Source organism: Corapipo altera, unplaced genomic scaffold (assembly GCF_003945725.1).
Source record: "Corapipo altera isolate COAL_440 unplaced genomic scaffold, ASM394572v1 0, whole genome shotgun sequence".
Classification (NCBI taxonomy): domain Eukaryota; kingdom Metazoa; phylum Chordata; class Aves; order Passeriformes; family Pipridae; genus Corapipo; species Corapipo altera.
Window position 1 is genome coordinate 11,209,478 of NW_020884872.1, and position 27,282 is coordinate 11,236,759.

General features: G+C 34.9%; 1 protein-coding gene across 3 annotated transcripts in view; it reads right to left on the reverse strand.

Annotated features, from left to right (window-relative positions):
- The window catches only part of IL1RAPL1 (interleukin 1 receptor accessory protein like 1), a 697,887-nt gene that overhangs the window by 309,956 nt on the left and 360,649 nt on the right, over positions 1–27,282 (reverse strand). For 2 of the 3 annotated variants that reach the window (XM_027636621.1, XM_027636637.1), the window contains one exon: positions 16,104–16,383. In XM_027636621.1, the coding sequence (XP_027492422.1) occupies positions 16,104–16,383 (280 nt within the window). Of the gene's footprint in view, positions 1–16,103; positions 16,384–27,013; positions 27,066–27,282 lie in introns of those variants that run through there. The other variant, XM_027636628.1, reaches the window with a different exon arrangement.

Sequence of the window (27,282 nt, forward strand, 5' to 3'; positions counted from 1 at the left end):
GTTATTGAGTATCAGATGATGGTTTCCTAACACTAAATATTTTTTCCTTTTTTTTTTTTCTGTTGACGGAAAATCAAAGCCATCATACTATTCTCAGTGATTATTTGTACTTGTAAAAGAAATAGCATCCACTATATAATTAGGATTCACACAAATACAAAGATATAAATTTCTATATTATAGCTTGCAAAATCTGCAAATTTGATATATAGTGCTTCCAGAAACACAACTTTGACTCTCACATGTCTTCCAGATAGAACTATTGAAGAATCAGAAAGAGTTAGATGCTGGTTCATACAAAATGTTCAAAACCATATTAATCATGTAGCTGTTCACTCAAAAACAGTAATCCCTCTTTAGCAGTCTTCACACTGTTAAAACAAGAGAGTCTATAATAGTTATTCTTGTCACTCAAAGTAAATTTCTCTGATGTATTTTCTAAACACCAAAGAGCAAAACATGACGGTCAGAGTAAGTACTGCATGCCAATGAGATTCTCAGTGGCAGTAAAAGGACTGAAACACAAGCAGATTGCTCATTTAAAGTCACCATTTAAACGTGGCTTTCAGAAGAAAGACTGACAGTAGGTTTTATTGTAGTTTCCCAACCTTAAGGTTTTAATGCAATGGCTGCTGTTCTGTTTCATGAACATTACACCATAGTCTGCCATAGAGCCTCATCCACAGGTTTATTCTCCCTCACATCATTATAGAGGGAAGACATATATTGTTGGACACACTCCATATCCCACATAAGACAACACCCACTGTCCTGTGTAAATCACTTTATGTCGAGTCTTTTCTGTGAGATACAGTAGGGACCCACTGTCCAACACAGCTTAACTGATGGGGACTTCAACTTTCACTGCTCGAAGAAAGCTTTCCAAAAATTAGGATCATAACATATTTTCCTCATATGCAATTTTGTCTTATTTCTTTCACTGACACAAAGTAATTGTCATTAAAGCTAGTGTAAATCATGTTTTCAGACTACATCACATCCACAGAAATGGCATTTACTGATTAGTCTGGTTGATTGTATTATTTTGACTCTAAGCACATTCATGTAAACTCTTCTGTTTTAGCTGATTTCATCTCATTTGGCCTTTGCCACTTTTCCTCATGCACTGAACACCCACAAGATTTGAACATGTGTGGACATATTTTTGTCACAAAGAATAGGAAAGTACCACTTAAAAGTACCGCTCTAAAGAAATTGTACGTTATTGCATACACTGACGGTTTATTGCTCTAATTGACAGCTAGATATTTTCTCTTAGGTGAGCAATAGGAGAGGTTAACAGAGTCTTTGTTTTCATTCATTCCCTGTTAAGACTCCCTGTGACCAACAAGTCCAATGTTGAGACCTGTATGATTTTAGAATGCTTCCCTAAATAAAGTTCCCAGAAAAAAACCAAACACAAATCTGCTCTGATAAGGAAAACTTCTCATGGTGGAGAACTGAACAGTTTTTCAAAAACAATGGTCAATTTTTCAGGCTTGACAACTATTCTGATATAACACCCCTTGAATAATGAACAGACTTGAGCTTGAGAGGGTGTCCCTGAGGCCCATAAAGGAGTATGCACGCTGTTTTGGCTTCAGCATTTGAAAGCCAAATGAAAAAAATTAGTAATTTCAATAACCACAAATGGAGTATTTACCGTCAGTGTATCAAAACAGACCAGTAGATCTCACACTTGTCTGAGACCAGTCTTCTGCTCACTTCAAGTGATGAAGGGATCAATGCAACATTGCTGTTGCAGAAAAAGGGACTGTAACCCTACCAACTGGAAAACAATGCTACTGTGAAGGAAATATTTTGGCAAGAGGGTATTTTGGCACATTCTCTGCAGTGGGGAGATCAGACAGACACTCAGAGTCACCTCTGGCATGGGCTGTGCCTACCTGGGGACACTTGCCCTTCCTATTCCTTACTTGGCGACCTGAAAGAACAGTACAACCTAGAAATGTGAAAGCTGTATCTGCTGCTATTAAATCTCATTACCATCTTAGAGAAGTTTTTAAGAAGGACAAGGATTTAGTATAATTTTGTATAGCAGTAAATCCATACAAATTCTTAATAACTTTTCTACCTATAGTGCTACAGGGCCTGGGGTAAAATTCATAGTACAGAAGAGTGAGAGATAACATAATAATTTTAACAAGGTATGCACACACCATTAAAATTCAAATTATGTATCTCTACTGCCATGCAATCTGTATATTTTAAATACCTGAACAAAAAAATATGAAGAAAAAAATTAGATGTAAAGAAATGCAGTAATTAAAGGTTCCTTAATCCTACCACCCTGTGCGCCTATATTACAATGTTATCTTTAAATGGTATGAGCACATTTCCTTTTCCCCAGTCTTTCCTCCACTCAACCACTTCTTTTTCTGATTTGGTAGTCTGAATGTGCAAATCCCAGTACATGTTCCTGATCTCATCTTTCTTTATATCTTACCACTCAGTATGCAGGTCCTGGTTTTATGTACTGCATATCCTGAACTGAATACAAAGAATTTAATTTCCTTATAAGCTTGTATATAACTTTATCACTGCACTATCCAAGTTTTTCATTAACCTTTCACCTTTCAGACTAGAATATTTGGCTGCAATCTCCCAAGGAAAATATCTTTTTCTTTTTCTCACTGATCTTGAAAACTTAGCCCAAACAATACATAAAGAGCTAGTTCTTTTCACTGCAGAGTTAACTGAAATTTTTGATTTTTAGACTAACTCCTCTCAAATAAACACTGACTGCATGAAAGTGACAATTAAATGACATGTACTTGGAATGACTGTTCAGCTGTTCAGCATGAACAGCTGAAAAGTCTTGGCTTACTCCATGGGTTACTTATGTAGATTCAAGTCCTGAGTTCTTGTTGCTCAACTGAGTACTCCTACATTTAAGTTAAGACTCTATGTGGTTATGAAGGACATTTCCAGCAACATTTAAATTTTACTTCAAATGAAAACACATGAGTGTGTTAGAAGGAAAGAACGTGTTAGTATTTTTTAACAGCTCTGAAGCTTTTAATACAAATAGATAACTGCAAATCCAGGTCCCATTGGAATTATCAGCCAATTTCCAGTGATTAAGAAGTCAGGATCTCAAACTCAGATACTTTGGGAGGCAACAGTTGTCTACTGAAAAGTACTTGTACTTTTTGCACTTTGGTAGTAGCATAATCCATTGCTCATTGGGGAAAGAATTGTTCCCAAAGTAAATGGGATTCAGGTGCCTTGCAGCCAGAACAATGGTTACAATTAAAGCCTTTTTTGCTGCAGCATTAGTTTAAGTGTACATTTTCAAGATATGCTTTTCCAGTTCAGCTGAGAGTAGTGTCAAATCTAGTGCCTGTCAGTCCTGGAATATTTTCTATCCAGTGCTCTTGTAGCGAATTAGGTAACTAACTTTGATATTAGTGTTTGTAGCAACATACTGTAGGACACTGTGTCCAACATATGCCTTGCCTTTATTCCAGTAGAAAGATCCAGGGTTTTCTGAGGTTGAGAATCTGCTCTGTTCAGGTACTGGAAGAGTTCAAGGCCAGATTAGATGGAGCTTTGAGCAATCTGGTCTAGTGAAAGGTGTGCCTTTCACCATGGTAGGGGATTGGAATTAGATAATCTTTGAGGTTCCTTCCAACCAAGCCATTTTACTTCATATTTTTTTGTTCAGGTATTTAAAATATACAGATTGCACGGCAGTAGAGATACATGATTTTAATTTTAATGAGGTGTGCATACCTTGTTAAAATTATTATACATGTATATTAAAATCTATATATGAAGAAGTGTTCCAGTTACTAAGGCAGTAAAAAAAGCAGAAGTAGCTTTTGTAGAAATTGTGAAGAAGAGAAAGAATTCTTGCTTGATCAAGAAAAGCAACAGTAACTGAAGCCCACTTTGTGAATGGGGGAGCACAACATTAAATACAAAAATGAAGAGTAAGAGATGAAGTAAGAACTGGAAATTAGGTCAATTGCAGCTGCTATGCACAGGTGCAAACCTGCAGTTTCTTAGATTTTACCCTTAAGAATTGAAAAGATTTCTCTTGAAGAGCCAAAGAAATCTTCACGCTCCTCTTCTTTCCAATGTTGATACCAATGGTACAATGTCACTTCCTGGATCATCCCACTATAGAAGCAAAATAATTTGTATCTTTTCTAATATCTTATGACTGCAAACAGACTTCTTCCTGCAGTTCTCCACAAACTGTTATTGAAATATTGTCCTATTTGTTGTTTTGGACATCTTTTACATCTCACAGAGCGAGACCAAGAGATACCATGTTGATGAATTTTATGTTGGACTTCCTCCCCATCCCAGCTATATGGAGTTGGTATAGACATCTTTCTGGGGAATTTAATGCATAATGTGAAGCCTGATTAGTACCATAAAATTATCCTCAGCCTGCCTGGCCTTGGCCTGAGGCTAGATGTCACACATTGGAAAGAAGAATTCCCTTCAGTGTTCATAAAACTTCACAAAATCAGTAGAGTTAGAATGAATATTGAGGTAGAACTACACCTGGCACCAAACACTGTGCCGACTTGTTTATATTGAATAGGGTTAATTGTAATGTACAGAACAGGTACACAGATGTTTTCAGGGGGAAAAAGGCAACTCCCCTCCAAAAAAAAAAAACAACCTTAACAAAAACACAACAAAAACATGTCATGAAAATGTCACTGAAGTGGCATTAGTATTTGTGCTCCTTTAAGCGATCTCTCTGTCAATTAAATCACCCTCAGCTGAAGGTAATGAGCCTTAATGTCTACATACGGCCTTTAGGAGCAGCAAAATTGATCTTGAAATCCTCAAGAACATCATAGAAATGAACCTGATTGTGTAGTTGTTTATTTCTTGCTGTTAAATTTATCCAGTTCATATCGTGCTTGAAAGATTTGTTATAAAAGCCCCAAAACATAATTGTTTGGTATTTGGTTTTTTCACTACATATTGCAAATAAATGAAAAGAGTATACAGAAAAAGTATTTTGCATTCTTCAAGATTATCATAAAGCAAGTTAACCTATCAGGCAAAACCCAATAATTTTAAAAATCCTTTTTTTAGTCTGCCTTTTAGAAAATGTATTTATTTTTATATGCAACCCTCTAAATAAATTTAATCATGTAACTGTATTAAATATAAAACTTGGGGATTATTTTCACTCTCAGATAACAGGTATATGCATGAAAATTAGTCCAGTTTGTATCAAGACTTAGCATGCAAGCTGGAAAAAAGAAATGTCAAAATCATGAAAAGGTCATATTGTAAAGATTTCCTGCAGATTGACAAATTTAATTTGCAAAATTATTATAATTTTCATTACATAAAAGTAAAAACTTAAAATATGGCTTTACAAGGGTTTGTTTCATTACAGCCTAAAAAAGACAGGCCAGTGAATGAATCCACAGTGCAACCCCAAAAATAGAAAGATCAAACTCATTTCAATGACTTGGGCATATTTGCATAAGAAGTCTGTGACAACCAAAAATTAAACCCACTTTGCAAGCATGTCCTCATCAACTGCATTAAGACCATCCATTCTTGCCTTTAATTCCCTTTCTTGGTTCACTATGTACATATATATATTTTTATTTATATATATACATACATGTGTATGTATGCTGGTGCACAAGTAAGGATGTGTGTGTGTGCATTACCCTGTGTATTTATACTCACAAACTAACTCTTGCATTAAGGGTAAACAGGAGCCCTCCTCACTGTCTAATCTTGATTAATTTTCTAAATGAAGTCCAAATTTAGCACTCAAATGCTATATCATAATGCTTACTACAACAAATGGTTGAATTAACATTATAGAGGAAGTCTTGACCTTTGATAATCTTCTCAGCTTTTGCAATAACATTCCACAAGATCTGTTTTGTCATTCTCTTCACCTTTGAAATTAGCAGCACCAGGTTATTTTGATAGATTGCAGCACTAAGCATGCACCAAATATGCAAATTTCATTATTTTCATAGTGGGAATATCTGAACAATATTATTTTCAGTGTTACTAATAAGTTCTATTTGTTAACTCTGCTTGTAAACTTTATGTCTGGAAGATATTAAAAATAAAGTAAATTCATAATTTTCAGACTACCATCAATTCTACATATATTTACTACAAAGGAGTTATCTTTAGTCATTCTACAGTCACCATTGGAACTGAAGAAACAATTCATTATGAAATAGGGTCATTGTAAACGTGGATCTTAGAATGAGGAAGTGAAATATTCTTTGAATCCAAATGGTTCAGGTGTTACAAGATGTCACTTTATTACTTTTAGCACATCAAACCTGGAGTCACTTTGAGATACCACTTGACTTCTCCAAATACTCTACCTTCTTCACACTGGAGTATTGATTCATGTGCATCAATAGTCCTTTGAAAAACCCACTATTTGACATTGTCAGAGTCATCAAGTAACTCTCTTCTGCTCATGCCTTACATTTCCAAGGCAATATTTCATTAACATCCATGCTGTGTAAATGAGTATCTTTCTTCTTTTTCGTCCAGTTCCCTCCATGGTCACCACATATCAGTATCTCATCATGAAATCACAAAGTGTTTGCATCCAACATCTTACCTATATACCACCTTTAATGGACATAAAGTTTTAGGAATGGATGTTACTAAGCCAAGATATTGTTGACCAAAATATTTTAAAAAATATTTATTTCAAATCCCTCTCTTTCTCAGTCACAGGAAATATACCAATGTAGTAACATCCATTAACTTTTTTTCAAGACTATCTTGAAAGCCTAGATCTTCATTTTTCTTCAGCAAGAGTTAATTATTAACTAACCACATGGTCTCAGTGAGATGTTCAGGATTTAATTTACATTTTGAATAAGAAACTATTGGAAGACACCCTTAAAAGAGGAATAATGCTTCCTAGTAGCCATCACTGTTTAAAACAATTAGATTTAATCATTAAATCCTTGCCACAGTGAAAATAGATGAACGTTGCAGGCTTCATCAATATAATACACTTAAAAATTGATCAGAGATATTATTTGAGAAATAGAGGGATTTTTTTATTTCTTTAAGACCTTAGAGACTGAACAAAAAACCAATTTGCTGCTTGTTAAGCAACAAAATTAAGTCAGTATAAGGTTCTCCAACAAGAGAATATTGATAGCTTGCCTTCTAAATTCTGTAGACTAATACATTTATATTCCAATTTCTTCTTTACTTCTTTATCCTATGGGAAGCAGAGGCTGACTGAATTGTTCCAACAACCTCCTGAAAACACATCACCTTCTTTCCATCTTTACTTATTCTTACTGCAGCAGCACCAGAAAGTATTCAATAGGCAGGTTTATTCAGTCTCTCTACTCTGTTAGTAACCTTTATAGGTTATGGCACACACACTCTTTTCAGATTTAATCCTTCTGAACCAGTCATGAAAAACTTCACCACAGATCATCTAATATTTGATGCTTCTGTGAGTCTGACTAAAGATTCACAACTGTTACTTTTCTCTCCCTTTTCTAGAGGAAGATTTGTAATATTTATTTGGTCAGAAATCTTGGAAATGTTAAACTAATTACTAAGACTCTTATTTGTTGAACTGATGGTTTTAAGTCAGTTTGATTAATTTTGTGAGCCTCAACCACTATATTAGATCTGCATTTCAGAAGAATTTATATTATAAATTATTCAATCCCTTTACTTTCTTACATTATGGGCTCTTCAAATAAGTTTAATATTTTAAAATGCCAGTCTCATATCATAACTACAGAGATACATCTCTTAACTTTCACATCATCCACTGCATTTCAATGTATGTGATGTGAACACACAAATGAAGTGGCTTAGTTTGGAATTCAATTTAAGATATTTCAGTTCTGTGATCCACTTACATTCACATACCTGTGTGCTATGTCTAAACTCCTACTGCAGCTATCAGTCTGCCTGATGGAGCCTAGCAAATGGTTTAGCTAAAAAGCCACAAAAAGCTCATTCTGTCTACCTAAGACTGGGTGAATAGTGGCATGTGGCTTACCCAAATGTATCCTACATTCAGCCTCCTCCAGACCTGGTACCATATATGTCATTCCCTTGTAAATGTTTTGGAAATATTCCTAGAGCCCCTTAAACAACAAAAGTCACTATCCCTGCGTAATGGAATCGAGTTTTAGCTATATTTTAAGGTTAGCTAAATTGCTCTCTGGCCTGAGAACAATGTGAATTAAAAAAAAAGAAAACAACTGATATGCTGCCATTTAGCATCTAGATGCTTAAACTGAATTTGATGTCTACAAACAGCTATATACACAGAGGTAAGCATTTGCAGGACAGATTCAAAATACAGTTTGAAATAAAATGCTAGGAGCAAACTTAAATGATCAGGTAGGTGGCCCATAATATTACTAGCAATACAAATTGGCTGTTTGAATTCTGTTAGAGGATAAAAAAATCTATAAAAATTTGAAAAAATTAAAAGGCATTGTTTTTAAAATGACTTAAATATCTATTATATGGAATTAATTTTTTCTGTATTTTCTCCTCCTGCATTTGCTAAACAGGCAGCTTGAAAGCCACTTCTTCCATACTGTTGCATATTTCTTTGTCTTTTTCTAAGATGGATGAAGTTAGAAGCAGAGTGTAAAGCAGGCAAAATACTGGCTACTCTAACAACATAGAAACTATAATTTTTACTATAAACAATGCATATCGAAGCCGCCTGACTACGTGCTAGGACTTTCGCCTCTTAAATTACAGCTACAAAAAAAAGCAGCACAGTCATATTTTACTAAAATGAGATCTAAAGTGTTGCTTTTTTGCTCAGAATTATTAATTTACTCGTGGAAAGAAAAACCTTGACGATCAAAGGGCAAGAAAAGTAGGTTGCTGAAAGTGTTCTTAGCGAAAAACAAACCTCTAATAAAATAGTGGAAGCAATAGTCAGACTATGTTATTTGTTACATTGCTGTATTTCAGTAAATATCTCAACAACAAAAGAATTAGTAGTTAAAGAAATTTGGTATCACATAGAAGACTTTTCTTTAAATAATTCTCTCAAGTATTTTCTACACCACTCCTGTAATATGCAATATTAACAATGCTTTCTACTCAGTCAAATACATCAATTTCTTCTTCTTTTCCAATATCAAGAGTCTTCCCCTATTCTGTGTAAGTATGACCATTTCTTATTTTCCCCTCAGTATAAATTAATATATCCTTTAATGAAGTCTTACACAAAAGAACTATCTGGACTAACTTTATTAGTTCTAGATGAAGATGTTGAGGTCAGACAGTTGGCCATCTGAAGTGTCAGAAGGGCAAGGGAATGGAGAATGAGTAGATTTCAGTCACCTGACTTTCAACAAGCATCAACCCCAAGAAAATCCCAGGTCTCATTTATTTCTGGGAGCAAGTGCTTTTGCCATCTGTACAGGACACTTAATGTAAGCTCCAGTTACCCAAGCTGTATAAATTCCTAATGTTAGCCTGAAGGCTTTTTCTGCTCACCAAGGCATCCCTAAGTTGCAGTGAAAAATTTTATGGATGTCTGACTATCCTACCAAGCTTGCATTTGAAAAGGAGATAGATCAAACCTTAATCTCCATAAGAGACAGATCACTTGTGAGGGTTACCATTTTCACAGAAGAAAAAGACCTTGGAAAAGGCTCAGACAAGCTTATAAATGTAGCGCAAAAATAACAAAGGTGCATTAAACTGCGTCTCCGCTTCTCTATAAACCAAACCAACATAAAGGTGGGGACCAAGGAAAGTCCATCTCATGCGTGTGATAAAAATTCTCCTGAACTTGCACACCACCAGGGGCTGTCAGAGTTGTTCACTTAGAATCATAGAATCATTAAGGTTGGAAAAGACCCCTATGACTGAGTTCAACTGTTAATGAAGCACTTCCACAGTCACCACCGTGCAGCCATTTCCTCTGTCCTGTCACTTGTCACCTGCGAGAAGAGACCAACCCCAGTGTTGCTACCACCTCATTTCAGATAATTCTAGAGAGTGATAAGATCTCCCCTGAACCTTCTTTTCTGCAGGCATGCTCCAACCCCTCAGTGTCCGTCTTGTTCAAAACTGAACACAGGATTTGAGGCGTGGCCTCGCCAGTGCCGAGTAAAGAGGGAGAATCACTGCCCTGGTCCTGCTGGACACACCATTTTTGATACAGGCCAGGATGCCATTGCCACTGCTGCCTCATATTCAACCATCAGCAGCCAGTTTTTCCAGGAGAATGCCCTGGGAGATGATGTCAAGCTCTTTATTAAAGTCCTGGTAGACAACACTGTTCCCTCATGAATTAAGTGGGTCAGCTTGTCATAAAAAGAGATCAGATTGGTCCAACAGGACCTGCCTTTCATAAACTCATGATGGCTAGGCCTGGTTCCCCGGTTGTCCTGCGCATGCCATGTGATGGCACTCAAGATGACCCGCTCCATGACACAACTTCTCTACAAAGACATGTAATGGTGGTTCAAACATTTAAACAATTCAAATGGTGCAGACAGTTCTATCCTTATTTTTTCATGGTTTTCTTTAGCTCTCTTACCATAGTGCTATGAATGGCTATATGCTAAATGCTCACAAAACTGATGTTTGGGACAGTGCTCTAAACTTGGACTTCTGGGCTTTTTGCTCTCCAATAAATGCAAATAATGAAAACTTGCAAATCTGCATTCTGAATTATTTTTGAGAAATTTTAAACCTCTTTCTAGTGCTCTTTTTCTCTTAATTACTTTACCACTGTGATGCTACTGATTTAAAGGAACTAATAGAATATCAGACTCTTCTGAGAATTACTTCTGAGTATTGTTAACATATTTGGTATTCCTTTAAGAAAGCTTATTTCCCTTATCCATTGTGAGATTCCTTTGTCACTAGTAGAAATAAATGTAACCAAAGATTTCATGAAGATCTAGGGAAAACCGTGTTATTGAAGTTTTAAGATAAACTACTGTAAGACTTCATTTTCATATATTTCCTTTCTTTTTTTCCCTTTTTTTGATTTTCATTAAGATTTAATAACTAGTTGTTATAGGAACACTTACTCTTTTTTTTTAAATAATATTTGGCAAAAACTGTGTAAATTAATAAAAATATTTGTAAGTATGTATGACCAGGATAAAAGCCCTTCATAGAGTAAGAAAGATTTCAAAAATGGCTGTTACCCTGCAATAGCAATTCCCATTTGTAAACATGTTTTACATTATTCAAGATGATAAAGAAATGGTGCTTGTACAAGGTTTATGAAAAATTGATTCTATGTCTTATTTTGCCTACCATTTCCTTCAGTAAAGTAAAGATTTTCTTATACATTCTGAATTCAGGATTTCTGATATTGAATTAAATAATTGTGCATACATGAAATAGGTAAAAATAAATATTCTTCTTAAAATTAATTGACATGATTGATATGATTTGACAGAATTAGAACTGCACAACTACAGGAAATCAATATTTTTATATTTGAAGATGAGCACTACAGGAACATATCCTATCTAACAAAAGAAATTTATGCTATCTAACCTAAAATGAATTTTTATGTGATGAAGATCAAGAATGATTTTTTCATAAATTCAGCAATCTCACATTTCCAATCATGGCTAGGAAAGACAACCTCCCCGATATTTTATATTGTCCTACACTGTGGTGCTTTTCAAAGATAGTTTGGAAACAGTTTTAAGTGACAATTTTATGAAGAATATTAACGTTCTCTTATTTAAAATATCTCTATGGCATTCTATTTTATTCCTGTTTTAAATAAAATATATCTATACTAATTGAACTGTATGGCAGGGAAGTTATGTGATTCAGCAACATAATGTCTATATGAGTGGTGCATGTGCATATCTATTTGTAAATATAAAATCATAAAATATAACTGCTATGAATTTGAAATATCTCACATACATCCATCCAGTAAAGATTAAAGCTCACCTTAAAAAATTAATTAGAAACATTGATATATTTGAAGCCTCTACCTTCATATTTGCAAGGCCATAGCAAGAGTAATGAGGCTAAATGAAAGTGGACAATAATCTTCCTTCCTTCCCTTGTAAAATCAGAAAATTCTGTATGCTTCACACTATTTCAGTCTTTACTTCTTTGTCTAAAACATTGTACTGTGTGTTACTAGGTTAGATATTAGAAAAAGGTTCTCCACTCAGAGGGTGTTTGGGCACTGCAACAGACTCCCCAGGGAAGTGGGCACAGCACCAAGTCTGACAGAGTTCAAGAAGCATTTGGACAATGCTCTTGGGCACATGGGTGTGACTCTTGGGGATGGTCCTGTGCAGGGCCAGAAGTTGGACTCAGTGATTCTTGTGGATCAGCATATCCTCTGATTCTGTGAAGGGTCTAGAGAGTGAGTCATATCAGGAGAGGCTGAGGGAGCTGGGACTGTTTAGTCTAAAGAAGACAGAAGGCTCAGGGGAGACCTTATCACTGTTTACAACTATCCAAAAGGAGATTGTAGCAAGGTAAGGGTCAGCTTCTTCTCCCAGGGAAGTAGTGACAGGACAAGAGGACATAACCTTGAGCTATGCCAGAGGAGGTTTAGGTTGGATATGAGGAAGAATTTCTTCACTGAAAGGGTGGTTAAGCATTGGATTAGGCTGCCCAGAGTGGTGGTCGGGTCACCATCCCTGGAAATGTTGAAGAAACTACTGTATGTGGCACTTAGTGCCATGGTTTAGTTGACATGGTGGTGTTTAGTCAAAGGCTGGACTCAATGGTTTTGGAGATCATTTCCAACCTTAAGGATTCTATGATTGATTCTATAACACAGAAATCTTCACAAAGATTGAACTACAGAACTGTAAATAGTCTACAACCATCATCATTATTACAGACAAATGGAGGACAAGTGAACTTGTTACATGCTTAAGTCCAAACAGTTTTCTTCAAGGGAATACAAATTATCTCTACCTCCTGATGTAAAAATCTCACTTTTACAAATAAGTTTAAAAACAAGAGCAAGAACATATTCAGGTTTAGAAAGATGTCTGAATTGCTACATGTGGTGGTTGCTGTATGTTGTGATAAAGATGATTTCTAAACACTCTGACATCCCAATGGAAAACTCTGGCTGAATGTATAATAAAACTCCATTTCATCTTCTACAATACAACTCATTGTAGCACTTTACCATAAATACCAGTCCTGCCTTCCTCCAGGACTCCACTGACCTAAGCTGATAATATGTTGGGCAACTACTAGAGACACTGTAATTGATGCTTTTCAGGCAGGGAAGGAAAAGATGAATAAATGAAGAAAATGTTGGTTCAATGGGAACAATATTTCACCTGTTTTTGCAAAGTTAAAGGCAGAATATTTGACAGAAATTGCTTATTACTTGCTGTTATACCAGACAGATAGATAGACACACATGATTTCAGGGAACTGGAGTTATATATATGCATTAACTCTTTGTACAGCCTATCTAATTATATTTATTGCCCATATGTGATAAACAACAAGTAACCATGTGATGTGACATCCACTGAAAGACTTAATATTTTATATCTTTGGCTTCCTTAAAATTGCAGCACAGAGAAATTGCAAAAGAATGGTGAAGAAAGGAGCTTCTGAGCAAATTAAATAATAAGTGTTGGATTGTTTCACCCCTTCAACTAAGTTTAAAATAAAAAATAAACAGTCTTTTACTCAAATGCAGTTCTGCTTTTGCAGAATTACTGCCTGCCCTCATCACCTCTCAGGTGCATTTCTTCTTGTAATCATCACACTGAACATGTTTGCTACAAGGTAATTTTAAGTATCTTAACTGAGCTTCTCCACTGGGTTTTTAAAACTGAAATAGCTTGTAACATTGATTCTGAAGGCATCACCTCATCATTAAAATAAACAGAAACCCCAAATCTGTAAGAAAAGACTCCTAAATATCATCTCTGCAATCTTCACTTTGCTCCTTGAAAGAAATTATAGTTCTTGCTCACTAATCTTTCTCAAGATTCTTTGGTACATTCTACCAGTATACAACATAAGGTGATAGCAGGGCTGAGTATTCTGATTTCAGTGACAAGATCAAAAAGCAATAGTAGGCAGATATTTGATGTGAGAGGTTTAGTTAGGTATTTCTGTAGCAATAACTTTGGAAGTACAGATAGAGTACATAATTTTGTCAGATGGCATCACTTCAGCCTCTTTTTTTTTTTTTTAATCAGATAATAGCTTTATAGTGTAAGAATCTGAAGGAAGGATGAAGAAAAAAGAGAACCATTATACTGCTGAGTATTTAATTTTATTTATATGAGGTTAAAATATCAAGTACATGTTTATCTCAGGAACCTGAATTATTAAGTTTTAAACTAGATTCTAGGTGGGCATTTGAAACTACTTGAAAGTAAGCTTTGACTGTATGCAGAAAACATGCATTTAAAAGTACATTCCTCTGATACCGAAATGGGGTTTTGTCTTCTACCAATAATAATCTTGCTCATACATTTAAAAGGTTCCATCCAAGAAGTATAAAATAGAAACACAGACACAGCAAGCTTAGATGGCTCTTTAGACAATACTAGTGGGTGTCCTGAAGGTGAAAGGCTTTGTAACTTGTCATAATAGTTTTCAGGAGAGCAATTAATTGCTACTTTATTTTTTAAATTCTATCATAGATCTACATGTATAAGCACTGACAACTGGAAATAAAGCAAGTGCTAAAGAAGCCGTTTGTAGTTTAAAGCAGTAGAGAACATGCCCTTACCCACCTCTGAATTGAAAAGAAATTCATGTAGGAAAGGCATAAATACAGGTTGAGATAATAAACACATTTTAAAGTGTGTCTGGTTATCTAAATTCAGCATTTATCTATACTTGCTGGAAAGTGCAACATCAGATAATTAAGGTTTTCTTTATATAAACAGAGGAGATAATTATGGTATTTTAAATAGTACTATGGAATAATTGACAAAACTATTTCCATTTTCATGGCTACTGTTACAAACTTATCTGAAATATATTAATCTAAACATAACTAAGCATTTTCCTTAAGTAGCTTAATTTGTAAAATTTTATGGTTTTCTTTTAAAGAGAACTGTCATCATCAGAAAAATCATGTTGAAAATGTTATTGGGCAAATGATTGATACGAAATGTCTCACGGGTTATGTAGAGCTTATAGAATAAATGCTTTTACAAACACATTCATTAGTAAAAATCTCCTTCATCACCCACAGACCAGACAGCAATCTGTGCTCCCCAAAATAAAAAATAATAATAAAAAAAAATGTGGCAGACACTAAATGTCTCCAGGTGACGGTAAAACAGTTTCCTTATTTTCCTCGCACCATGGGAATAGCTGCATTATGCAGCTTCCTTTTCTAGCCACTCAGTTTCTTTAAACTTTGTAAAGAAACTTTTTCACTCTTTCTATTGTGTATTAGTAGCAAGACCTCTTTGACAGATATGCAGATAGAGAGGAGCACTGTAAAGAGTTGGAAACAATATCTCAGTGTTAACCATATCAGAGATGCAGAAAGAGGTTGAACACCTGTTGCAGAAACCAGGAAGCAGAATCTAGTCCAATTTGTGGTGATAAAACTTGATGAATCAGAAGGTTAAATACTTTTGGAAGACATCTGTCACCCAGCCTCTATTATCAGATTAAGCCAGATGTGATTCTAGAGGATATATATCTGCAAAAATGCTAAAATTTCACCTTCTGTTTTCCCTGATGCAACTACTTTACATCAAATAGCATTTTTTTTAACAGGAAAAAAATAATTAAACAAAACCATGTAATGAAATCCATATAAAATGAAATCTGAATGTAAAAAAAGAACTTTTTACTCTAGGATTGTGATTGCGAGAGTGAAACTGGAATCAGAACACATGACTTATTCATCCAGTCCTGCCCACTTTATAAAGTTTAGATTGCGTTATAAATAACTAAATCTATTAAAAAAAGTTAAAATGTTCAAGATATTCAATAGTAATTTCTACTTAAGCATCAATCATTTCAGGGAAGGGAATGCCAGGAGGAGAAACACAATCAGAAAAAAAGTTTTCTTTGACACAAAAGTCTCACTATTAAGAGCCTTGTTTCATATTTGGTTAATTAAAATGCAAAATATTAAAATATAGTACCTTATAACACATGCATAGAGCCCGCTGTCTTGTACCACTGTTGGTCGGAACCAAATGGAGTCTTCTTCTTTGCTCATTCTGGTTCCATCAAAAGCTATAGGTTCCTCAAAATCTCCAGGTCCAGAGCTTTTGTACCACATCAAGCTAAGTCCAGCACTTTGGGCTAGGGAGTAATTAGCTCTAATATATCCATAAAAGAGTGCACATTTTATACGAACAGGTTCTCCCACTAGAACTTGATATTTCTTGTAATCCACAGACCAGTCAGTGCAACCATCAGCTGAAAGAGAAGAGAAAACAACAAGCGGTTGTCAGAGGCTTTGGAGAGCACTGTTCACACAGAACCTTTATTGTGGGAAAGCATTGTATTTGAGAAAAGGCCCTTTGAGTGCCTAACAGGACTCTTTTGATCCCTGAAAAAGCATTTTCACAGTATTAATGTCATGTACTTATCTATACTGGACAGTTGTAAGGACATTTATTGCTAAGTGTTGATAACTTCTGAGATAATTGAGCAATTGCTATTTTATCTTTTGTGGAACTCCAGCATGACCAGTTATAAAATACTGGAGTGAAATTAGTGAAACACAGAGGCCATGTGGTACACAGGGTATCCCAGTCTGGACTACATCAATCAAATATCTTCAGAGTAACCATGCAAATTAAGTCTCAGAAGATATTAGGGCATAGAACTGTGGTCTGAATCAAAAAGTGTGGAAGTTTGAGATAGATTTGAAGGAGAAGTAGAAACTGTCTTTACACTAGGAGCAAATGTGCAAAATGATACTGTCAGGAAAACTACTGTCAGTAATCTTAATGGATTATTCAAGAAGACAATAAGCAGATCTCACTTGGAATTTCTGACTTTCCAGAAGTATATTACAAATTAATGTAAATAATTCTTTGTTCTCTTGAATAACATCAGTCGCTACTGATACTGTCCCACAATAACTGTTCATCAGAAAGCAATACTAGATTTGCTAGACTTTCTGAACTCCAGCAACAAAACTAAACGCCAAAACCAAAAAAACCACAACCTCCCTTCCTCTTCCTCTTCCTCTATTTTTAGGTAAGAATACCAGAGCAACAAAAGGAGATGGGATGTTTTATACAATAAAAGCTTATGATTTTTTTCTTAAGGAATTTCAACCATGGAAATTCACCATTATATTCATTCACTTAAAAACTCATTGTCCAGACTCAGCTAGTTAGTTAGGGCCCAATCCAGTCAGTAGAAAGCAATCATTATTATAACCAAAGTGTAACTTATTTCATCCTAAAGTTAGTATCTATGTCTCATATAAATATTTGGTCATTGAATTTGACACTTGATTAACTTTAAAAGATCTTAGATAGATAACTAGCTCAGAAAATCAACTTTTGCAAAGCTGAAGTGCCATCCTAGAGTTGGTTGAATACTGACTTTAACAGAGAATTCAAACTACTGTGTAAGATAAAGTAGTATTAGTACTTTAAACCTAGACAATGTATTGGTCTGTTACCTGGGAGAATAACATCCCAGACAGTGATTTCTGAAATATATATTTGGATAATACCACAGTACTTATTACGCATGCAAAATAAGAAAGACTCAGACATCTTCATATAGCGCTGCACAAGCAATAATGTAAGAGAACATTGAAAGATGGAGGGAAAAAAATAATGAAAACTTTAGAATGAATTTGCATTGTAAACAGAATTCACATAAAGAAATATTTCATATATCTTTAAAGTGTCTCATCCTGCATTTATTTTTAAAACTAGGAAGGGAATATAATATGTCCCTGTTCCAATTTTACTACCCAACAGTTCCTAAAAATTAGTAACAATTGTGAGGCCCTAACAAGACTTAGATGTACTCTTGCAGAAACTGAAGTGAATGAAAGCTACACTGTTAGTTTTCCCATAGGACTCTAAGAAACTAACTTCCATTTATTTCAGAATTCAATTACATCTTTGATCATTTCATTTTTCACCTTTCTAAAAGTGCATTCCCTTTCTGATACTATTTCTCTCTGCTTCTACATCCCCATGCCAAAAATGAATTAACAGACACCTCTTAGCAGTGTAAATTTCATTATATAAGTAACCAGGTAATGGGTTCTTCATCATACTTTATTACCAAATTTTAATCTTGCCTTTCACTGCCTAATTAAGTTAGTACACTTCGGTTTATATTATTAGTCTGTTAGTTACGTTTTCTCTCTCAGGATATTCAGTTCTAATGGTTCCCAGTTCCTTTAGCTTGCTGATTCCACTAGCATATATTGCAATTCTGTTTCAAGCCTTTGTATCAAATGAAGGCTGCAGAGTAAATACTACTGGCTTTATTTCAGTGTGCTATTTCTCATAAAAGCATGCTAAGGATCATCTGCAGTACAGTTTAATATGCTGGTAAATATTCTATATCACACGCAAAACCAGAGAGAACATTACCAAATTCAGCACTAGTGAGGCCACATCTGGAGTGCTGTATTCAGCTTTGGGCTCCTGAATACAAGAGCCATTTACAGACTGGACAGAGTCCAACAAAGGTCCATGAAGATGGTTAAGGGACTGAAGCATCTCTGCTATGAGCACAGGCTGAGAGCTGAGATGGATCAGCCTGGAGAAGACAAGGCTTTGGGGGGAATGTTAGTGATGAATACAAATATCTGAAGGGAAGTTGCAGAGGACGGAGCCAGGTTCTTTCCACTGGTGCCCAGTAAGAGTACAAGAGGAAACTGAAACTCAGTAGGCTCTTTCTGGACAGTAGGAAACACTTTTTTACTTTAAGGGTGACTGAGAATTGGCACAGGTGTTCTAGGAAGGTTGAGGATTCCCTATCCTTGGAGATATTCAGAATCCAGCTGTTTCTAGGTGGCCCCACTTGAGATGGGGTTTGAACCATATGACTTTCAGAGGTCTCTTTGGACCTCAACCACCCTGTAATTCTGTGCTTTATTACAGCTACACTCGATGACAATCTTAAGAAAACACGTGTCCTCAGTGTGATCTTCCAATGAGGTGAACATCAGAATGTTTCTATTCCTGCTTACAGAAATATTATACCAGTTAAACTCTACCAACACTGACATTCAAGTCACTTAGAACTGTATTAACCTTATTTCAGCTGGAAGGCTTAATATCTTAAAAATCTTCCAGGAAATACCTCACAATACTGCTCAGCCAATGTGCCTTCATCTATAAGAAGGTGCTAATGCAATTCTATCGGATATAATAGAAATTAATCATTCCTATCAAAAGACACAGACAACCTTCTGTGATATTTTGTGAAAACAATATTTCAGAAGATAACTGTCTATCTCTGCCTAAAATGGTCCTATTCCACTGTAACTGAGGAGTATAAACAGAGGCTTAAAACCACATAATGAAATGAAAAATAGACTGTCATGTCCTTAAAAATTATATTACTGTGAACACTATGATGATATCATGCATGCACTATAACTGACCCTTTCCGTGTACACTCTGCATTTGACATGTGGAGAACATGTGCAGTGTTCAGTTTAGAAAAACTTGGATGTATCAGAAACCTAATTAAAATCCTGATTTCCAAATTCCTTGAAGAATGAAAAGATATATTTTAAAAGACACAAACATACATTTAGACACCAACACCTACAATTAGGTGGTTCAAAACAACTGTGGGGAAAAAATACACTCAGTACTTTACAATGTTTTTATTTATATCATCACATCCTCAAGCAGTCAATCATCTTTTATTTTACTTTATAAATTGGAAAATACTTGAATAATTCAACAGCTTTGAAATTTCAGAACCGCCTTCAATGAATGGTTGTAGTCCCTGATCTCTATTTTAAAAGGCTGCCAGTTACCAATAGCATAATACAGTGTGCAAGATAAATATCATTCACTCAGCTATTTCCTTGAGTGATTTCAGGGTATGAAATAAACCCCACTACATCACTGTCCTAATTATATCACTCTGTTGGATAAACAAGCTTCTTGCAGGTTGTACCTGATGATTGGACCTAGCACACAGAATATTCATCATTACTAAGAAGGTCTTCCCCTTAATTTTTCAGCATCATATGTATCATTTTGAAGGCCAAATTTGATGCTGAAAAGGAGAAAAATATAAAGTTAATAACTCCTGAGTCCACTGCTATAGCCTGGTTTCATTCAAAATCTTCAATTCAATTTATAGGTCTCAGGGTTAGAAAAGGTCTTAAAGTTTCCAATACATTGGTTAAAATCTGATTTCTAGACATCCAAACAAATTAGGTGTGACAGTTGAAAACATCAAATTATCCTAAATTTATTACAGTTAATAATGTTTAATAAAATAAAAATTAACAGATTTATTTTTTCCTGATTATCTGTGTTTGTAATTCCATTCTTGACTTAATTTCATACAGAAAGGATTATACAATGTCACTGTGCCTTCTGTTTATTTGTCAACTACTTCAGAGGTTTTTAAAGGCCTTTGCAAACCTGATGAAGAAGCAATCTCATAAGTCACAATAAATTCTGAAAAGTGGGTATCTAAGGAAGAAAGCACCAGGGCTTGTTCCTAAAGCTGGGAACTTGTCAAGGAGGTCACTAGGGAATGCAGAAATAAGATGGCAGTATGTAGGTAGAGAAAGTGAGCAAAGGATATTGTATCAGTAAGATTTTTCGGTAGAGTGGAGACTACGGGCATAATATGTCCAGAAATGAGACTTTCCTTAACTGGCTCCTCATAAAACACCTTTTCAAAATGTTTATTGAGTGATGCGTAAAACTCAAAATTACTTTCTTTAAAACAATGTTCACAACAATATTTTACCATCAAATTGCAGTCTGTTCTTGATCCCCTCTCTTTACCCTGCTTGTTTCTTTCTGCTTTTTGCTCAGACTATCTAGTACTAAAAAAAAACAAACAAAAAAATCAAAAAATCTATCAAGAGTTTATACTTTCTAACACACTCATTACAGTACCTGAGCCAATTAGCACCATGCAACATGACACATGGTATTCTAATGTGGATTCTCATTATGAAGACATGCAAAGATTGTCTATTTTTGGTTTGTGTATGCTTTTATTTGCTATAAAAATAAGCTCTAACAAGAATGAAGAAGCAAAGCTTAGAAAAACATACTATGGAGATGAGAAAGAGAACATGGTCAGTTCTATTCTTAGACTTAGACTAATCTGGTGCTTAGATTTTTTAGTATCAGTATAAGATTGGAAAAATGAAAGAAAGTTGATTTAATATTGGTACTTATATTATCAAAAGTCCATGTCAGATATTTTATACACAAATTTCCTTTTGCACTGACTGCTATGACAGCTCTGCATATTGCTATGCTGCACTTCTGTTTGATAGAGCATTTTCATTTCAAAATGCCATTTTTCATTCTCTTGAAAACTCATGTAAAAATTGTTTTAGGCTAAAAACTCATATATTTTGTTCTCAGTCTAGAAGTGTGTAGTGGCTATTATGAGAGGGTGCCAGTAATCGAAAAAGATATCGAAGGACATTTCAAGGAGACAGAAAAATTATTTTGGATATCATCATCTATTAAAGAAGTTAGATCCTAAGAACTGAACTTGTTGCAGCCTCACTTGAGATAAGTTTTAAAAGTAGCAGATTTGGTAGTTGAGGAATCTTGGCGAATGCACTAGCCCACAAGAAGAGGAGTAATGAAAAAAAGAAAGTTATGGCTTGTCATAAATTAATGCTGTGTTTCCTGGCTTCAGAATACTGTACTGACATGAAACAGAATACATATGCCTCGATATTGGACTACTTAGAGGCATAATAATCATGAAAATGCCTTTGTGTTTATTTGGTGGGAAGTTTTTTTGCCATTCTCTCTTTTACCTAATCCATCATCATGGCTGGGCTTCGCGAACGAAGATTTGGGAAGGGCTCTACCCACTTTTGTTGCAAGCGCGTTGGTGGCTGAAAAGGCCAATACGAGATAGGCATGTCCGGTTGCATTTACCTCATCCAAGTCAGATTAAATAGCATTTTTGCCTGAATTACTACTAATCCTTTAACTATCACTATAATGTTGTGGAAAAAGTTAAAATGAAAGCTATTTTTAAGAAAAAAAGTAGAATAAGTATACTGTGCAAGACAAAGCAACCAATGGAAGACCAAATGCTGAATTTCCTAAATTCCTACTCTAAACTAAGAGTTCATCCCTCTTCCTCATTCAGTCCCTCTTGCATCTTTCAAATTCTCCTATTCTGCTTCACCATGTCATATAAATTTGGAGGCTTCATAAGCACACACTTTAAAGGTAGCCTGGCCCATAATGATCAGGTTCTGGTGGGTTGACACCAGGCCAGCAGCCAAGCACCCACACAGCTTCTCAATCACTAAACCACACATGCAACAGGAAAGGGGAAAGATAGGAAGAGCAAAAGTAGGAAAATTCATTGGTCAAGATAACAATAGTTTAAGAAGTGAAGAGAAAAAAAATAACAATCACAAGTGATGCAAAGGCACTCACTCACCACCTCTCACAGGCAGACCAATGCCCAGCTAGTCTCTGAAAAACAGCTACCTTGATAGCCGAAACCTCCCCATTTTTATTGATAAGTATGATGTTATTTGGTGTGGAATATCCCTTGGGCCAATCCAGATCACATGTCCCAGTGTTTTGTTCCATGCCCCTAAACCTACTGGGAATTAGAATGGCAAAAAGAGAAGCCTTGATGCAGTGCAAGCACTGCTCAGCAATAGTCAAAACACTGATGTGTTATCAATACTTTTTTAGTCACAAATCCAAAACACAGCACCATAAAGGCTGTTATGAATAAAAATAACTCCATCCCAGCCAGATCCGGTACACAGATCTTCTATGTACTTCTATATGCTACCTTCTTTCAATTATTCATTTTCAGCTCAGAGACTGTCTGTACATTTACAATTACAGCATAGAGATGGTAGCATAATGTAATCAACAGCCACATAACACAAGAGTTTGTTTACTAGATTAATTTCCAAAGCCTGTTATTAAACTGCATTAATTTCTGTGCCCCTCTGAAATGAATTGTTTCTTGTTTGTTATATTTACTATACAATTTTATTTGAGAACAGTTCTACATTCTCTGTTTCTTATGTGGCTATACTAGATTATCTGTGGTTGTTTTAAAACCTTAAGAGTACAAATCACTTCCCTCCCTGCTCCCCAAACATACTGTGATTTATCTTGAAAGGTAAGTTCTACTCGGTGTCACTATCATACAATTTCTACATATAACTTTTTATATAAACTTTTATATATACATATTACATATATATGTTTAGATAAGGAATCTCAATTGAGTATTCGAGGAAATTAAGTCTGGTATACATCAGTCTTAAATTTCCCTCTAGAATGACTAAACAAAGTGACTGAAACAAAATAGTAACCCAGCCTGAGGAGAAACTACTATGGGGAGAGGTTACACTAACTTCTAAAATTTGAACAAGCATTTGTAAGGGTACCTTTTAGAAAGGAGATTTCCAAGAAAAGAGAATCTCTGGGCCATACTGGTGTGTCATGTTGTACAGCAGATGGTAAATTATTTAATCTCTTCCATAATCTCTCATTATTGAAACTGCTTCTGAAAATACATTCTGTTCTCCAGTACCTTCGTTTTGGAGATTATGAGGAAGATCAAAGAGTTTTTGATGTTAGAATTTCAGTAGCATTTGGGTAACAGCTGCACTGTATACCTCTAAACTTTTTCCTACAAAGAACTCAACTGCTGAATATTACAAAGTTGCTGAATATCAGCTGAATTGTGATAACTAAATATATGAAAACTGTCCACTTGGAGTAAATATAAGAAAATTCAGCAGATTAGTTCGCAATGCAAGAGGATTAAAATTAATCAAATTACAACATGTGCACAGTAGAGTACAAACACCTTGTTGCTGTGACTTATCTGGTCGAAATTTCTTAAGCTGCATGATCATGACTATGTGACTAGAACTGTGCAGAAACACAAAGAATTGCACTGAGAGCTTCGGAAAGAGTTGAAACTGAAAGAAACACTTTATTTCAAAGAGACTTTGATTCAAAGGGTCACTTTTTAACTTCAGATCAAAAGTTCTAATCATATAATTAATAAATATTAATAGGTCATGTTGTTACCAGGAATAGTACATATTTTGAAGTTACATATTTCTGTTTATTAATCTATTATACATTGCTTTCACTCTTAAAATACTAGGAGAGAGATAATATACTGAAACTGTGGTCTTGGATTTAAAATATCAATATTCTTTGTGAAACAATATATTAACTGCATACAACTCCAAGTGGTTTTGATGACTATTTCTTGGCTACAGATAGTCCTATTAGACTGAAACTGTAGATAAGGATTTATTTAAAACCATGTATGTGTCAGACAGATATTTGTGTCTATACCTGCAATTAAATAGAAGTTAAAATACAGACTACAAAGCAGTTCCAGGAAGCTTCAAAGCTTCTATTTTTCTTCACTCTTCAATATGACAAATTTATTTATTTTTCCCCAAGCTGTCAAGAATTTTTAAATAATCTTCATTGTACATCACTGCTTCAGTTTGATTAACTGTGTGTGCATTTGCGTGTAGAAAGAACTGACCTAGTAATTACAGCGTTCTCGAAGAGGTATATGATGTCAATATTTATATCAATATATTAATACAAATATATGATGCCATTAGGAATCTGTTAAGCAAGGCTTTAGAAATCACTGGCAATTTTGAGACCCCCCAGAAACATTTAAACACTTGAGGACAGAATTTTTGGGCAGGACAGTTAAGCAGGGGTGGACTGAAAGGCTGAACCTGGGAGAAGGAGGGAGGCACAGGGGCAAAGAGATCTGGAAGGGCAGTTGCTTTATGTCCTGGTTACTGTAAAGGCACCCATGTATGCCCTGGTAATGAGCACCAGTGCACTGGGAGACTACAGGGATTTTCCACGGCACAGGTCAGATCAGGACCTGCATTGTGCTGCCATCAAACAGGGGCAAATAATGATCAAAGATGGAAAAAAACCCTCCATGAAGCTGTATCTTCAGCAGGTGATACATTTACTTTAAAATATAGTTGTTCTTTTAAGTCTGTTCTATGTTGTGCTATTACACATCTGAACAAATAAAAAAAAAATACAGTGATACGGGTGCATTGCTTTATGTACATTTAGAAAAGTATTAACCTTTCATAAAAGACAAATTTTCCTTCTCTTTTGCATTTCTTTTTAGTACCAAGAGCTCTTTAACATTTTCTGTGTGAAAGATTCAAAGAAAAAATAAATTCTTGACGTTACTTTGAAGCTTACCACCAGCACAAATAGAGCACCAACTACCATAATAAACAGTAAATATATACTAACCAAAACTTAGTCATTGTCAGTTTGTAGATCCTTCTTTATACAAAAAATACTATAATTTAATGACTACCAAAAGTAGAATATAACTGACTACGGAGACAAAAAAAGAAAAAAAAAGAAAAAAAAAAATGCTAGTGCTACAAAACCACAAGAAAAACTTCTATATATGTATAACAGTGGATTAATTTATCATCAAATGGCTAAAGAAAGGATACATTTCCTTATAAAATAGAAATTTTTAATTTAAGAAGTTTTTATGATATATGCTCTTTTCGTGTAGATGTTACTAAGTACAAAACATGGGAGTTTAAGCCAATAGGAAATTCTTGAAAGACTTAGCAAGGAACAACAATATTAACTGAACTTTAAAGAGAAAATATTAACTACAGTAAATCTGCACTCCATGGATTACAAAAAGTCATTATAAATCTGTTTGTACACTTATTTCTGTTTTAGAAGAACCCATATTATTATAGCATCTGGCATTTTCCTTCCTTTTTTTTTTTGTCCATATTAAGTCGAGAAGCTAAAGCTTATGAAAGTTATTAAATTTTGTAAATCTTTGCTCCCCAGTTTGACATTTCCTCTGTTCCCATATGCCACGTTTGCCACACTTGAGACAGCTTACCAAAGAGAAAGAGGTCACCAGAGCAATGCAGTAGTTCAGTACTTTAATCTCATTAGGCAAAGGAAATTAAAATCGTTACTATTTGAGTTTGAGAAGAAAACTTTACTCCTTTCACCAAAGTTTGCTTTAAAGCTTAGCGTGAATGTTTTGGTTGAAGCAAATCTAAAGAAATAGAATGGATTTAATTGAGTTAGGAATCTAAATCCCACAAGACTCAGATAAAAAGCTTTCTTGGGTACCTTTATGGATCAGGTAAGCACACTAATGTGCTTAGCTGCATTGAATTTCAAAGATAAAAATCAAAACATCAGAGCATTTCTTATTCTCTCATAATGCTATATCCTAGAATACATCCAATACAAAATTGACTCATTAGATAAAGAAAAAATACATTATTATACTTAAATACATTTTTGCATCCTGACTCTATGAATACCATAGTATTATTTTTGAAATTAAATTCTGAAAAAAATTTAAATCAGAAAAATTCATCATCTTCAACTGAAAGACAATTTCTTTATACATTATCAAATAAAGTTTTCATTCTGGTTTAATGAACAGACACATGATATTTATTTGATTGTAGGACTGCTTTTTTCTACAGTGACATTGGGACTTATGATCAGCTATGATGGCTCAAATTTGCCCTAACAATCATAACTCTTAGTGGTCAACTAATGCAAAATTCTTGCAGCCACAGTAACTCTTGATTAAAGATGAAAAGGGAATTACACCACTAGACATAGAGTTCAGCATGGAAGTTGCACAGGAGAAAGGATTTGGACTTTGGACATCCAAACAATAATTTTAGAGGTAAAAAAAAAAAAAATTCTATTTTGATTTACTTCAAGAATTGTTTCAATAGTTCCATACAAGTTACTATGAAGAAAATGGTCTCTATCCTAGCTAAAATCAGCACAATATCAAAATGAAATTCCACAGATTGGGTCAAACCAACCTCAAAAGGTGTATTTCAACTGCTCTTTCCTCTAAATCTATGTAATGTAGTAGACACATATTGAAAAACCAAACATTATGAATTATTACTAAACAGTAAAAAACCCAAATATATATATATATCTATAAGAAACAAGGAATCTTGCACTGTGTAGTTATAAGTTTGCAAGCCAGACAGTGGAAGTGCATACTGAGTTAGGCGTTCCAGTCATTTCTAGATGGTTCCAGACAGTTCCAGACGTTTCCAGACAGTTCTGTGGTTGTTAGGGG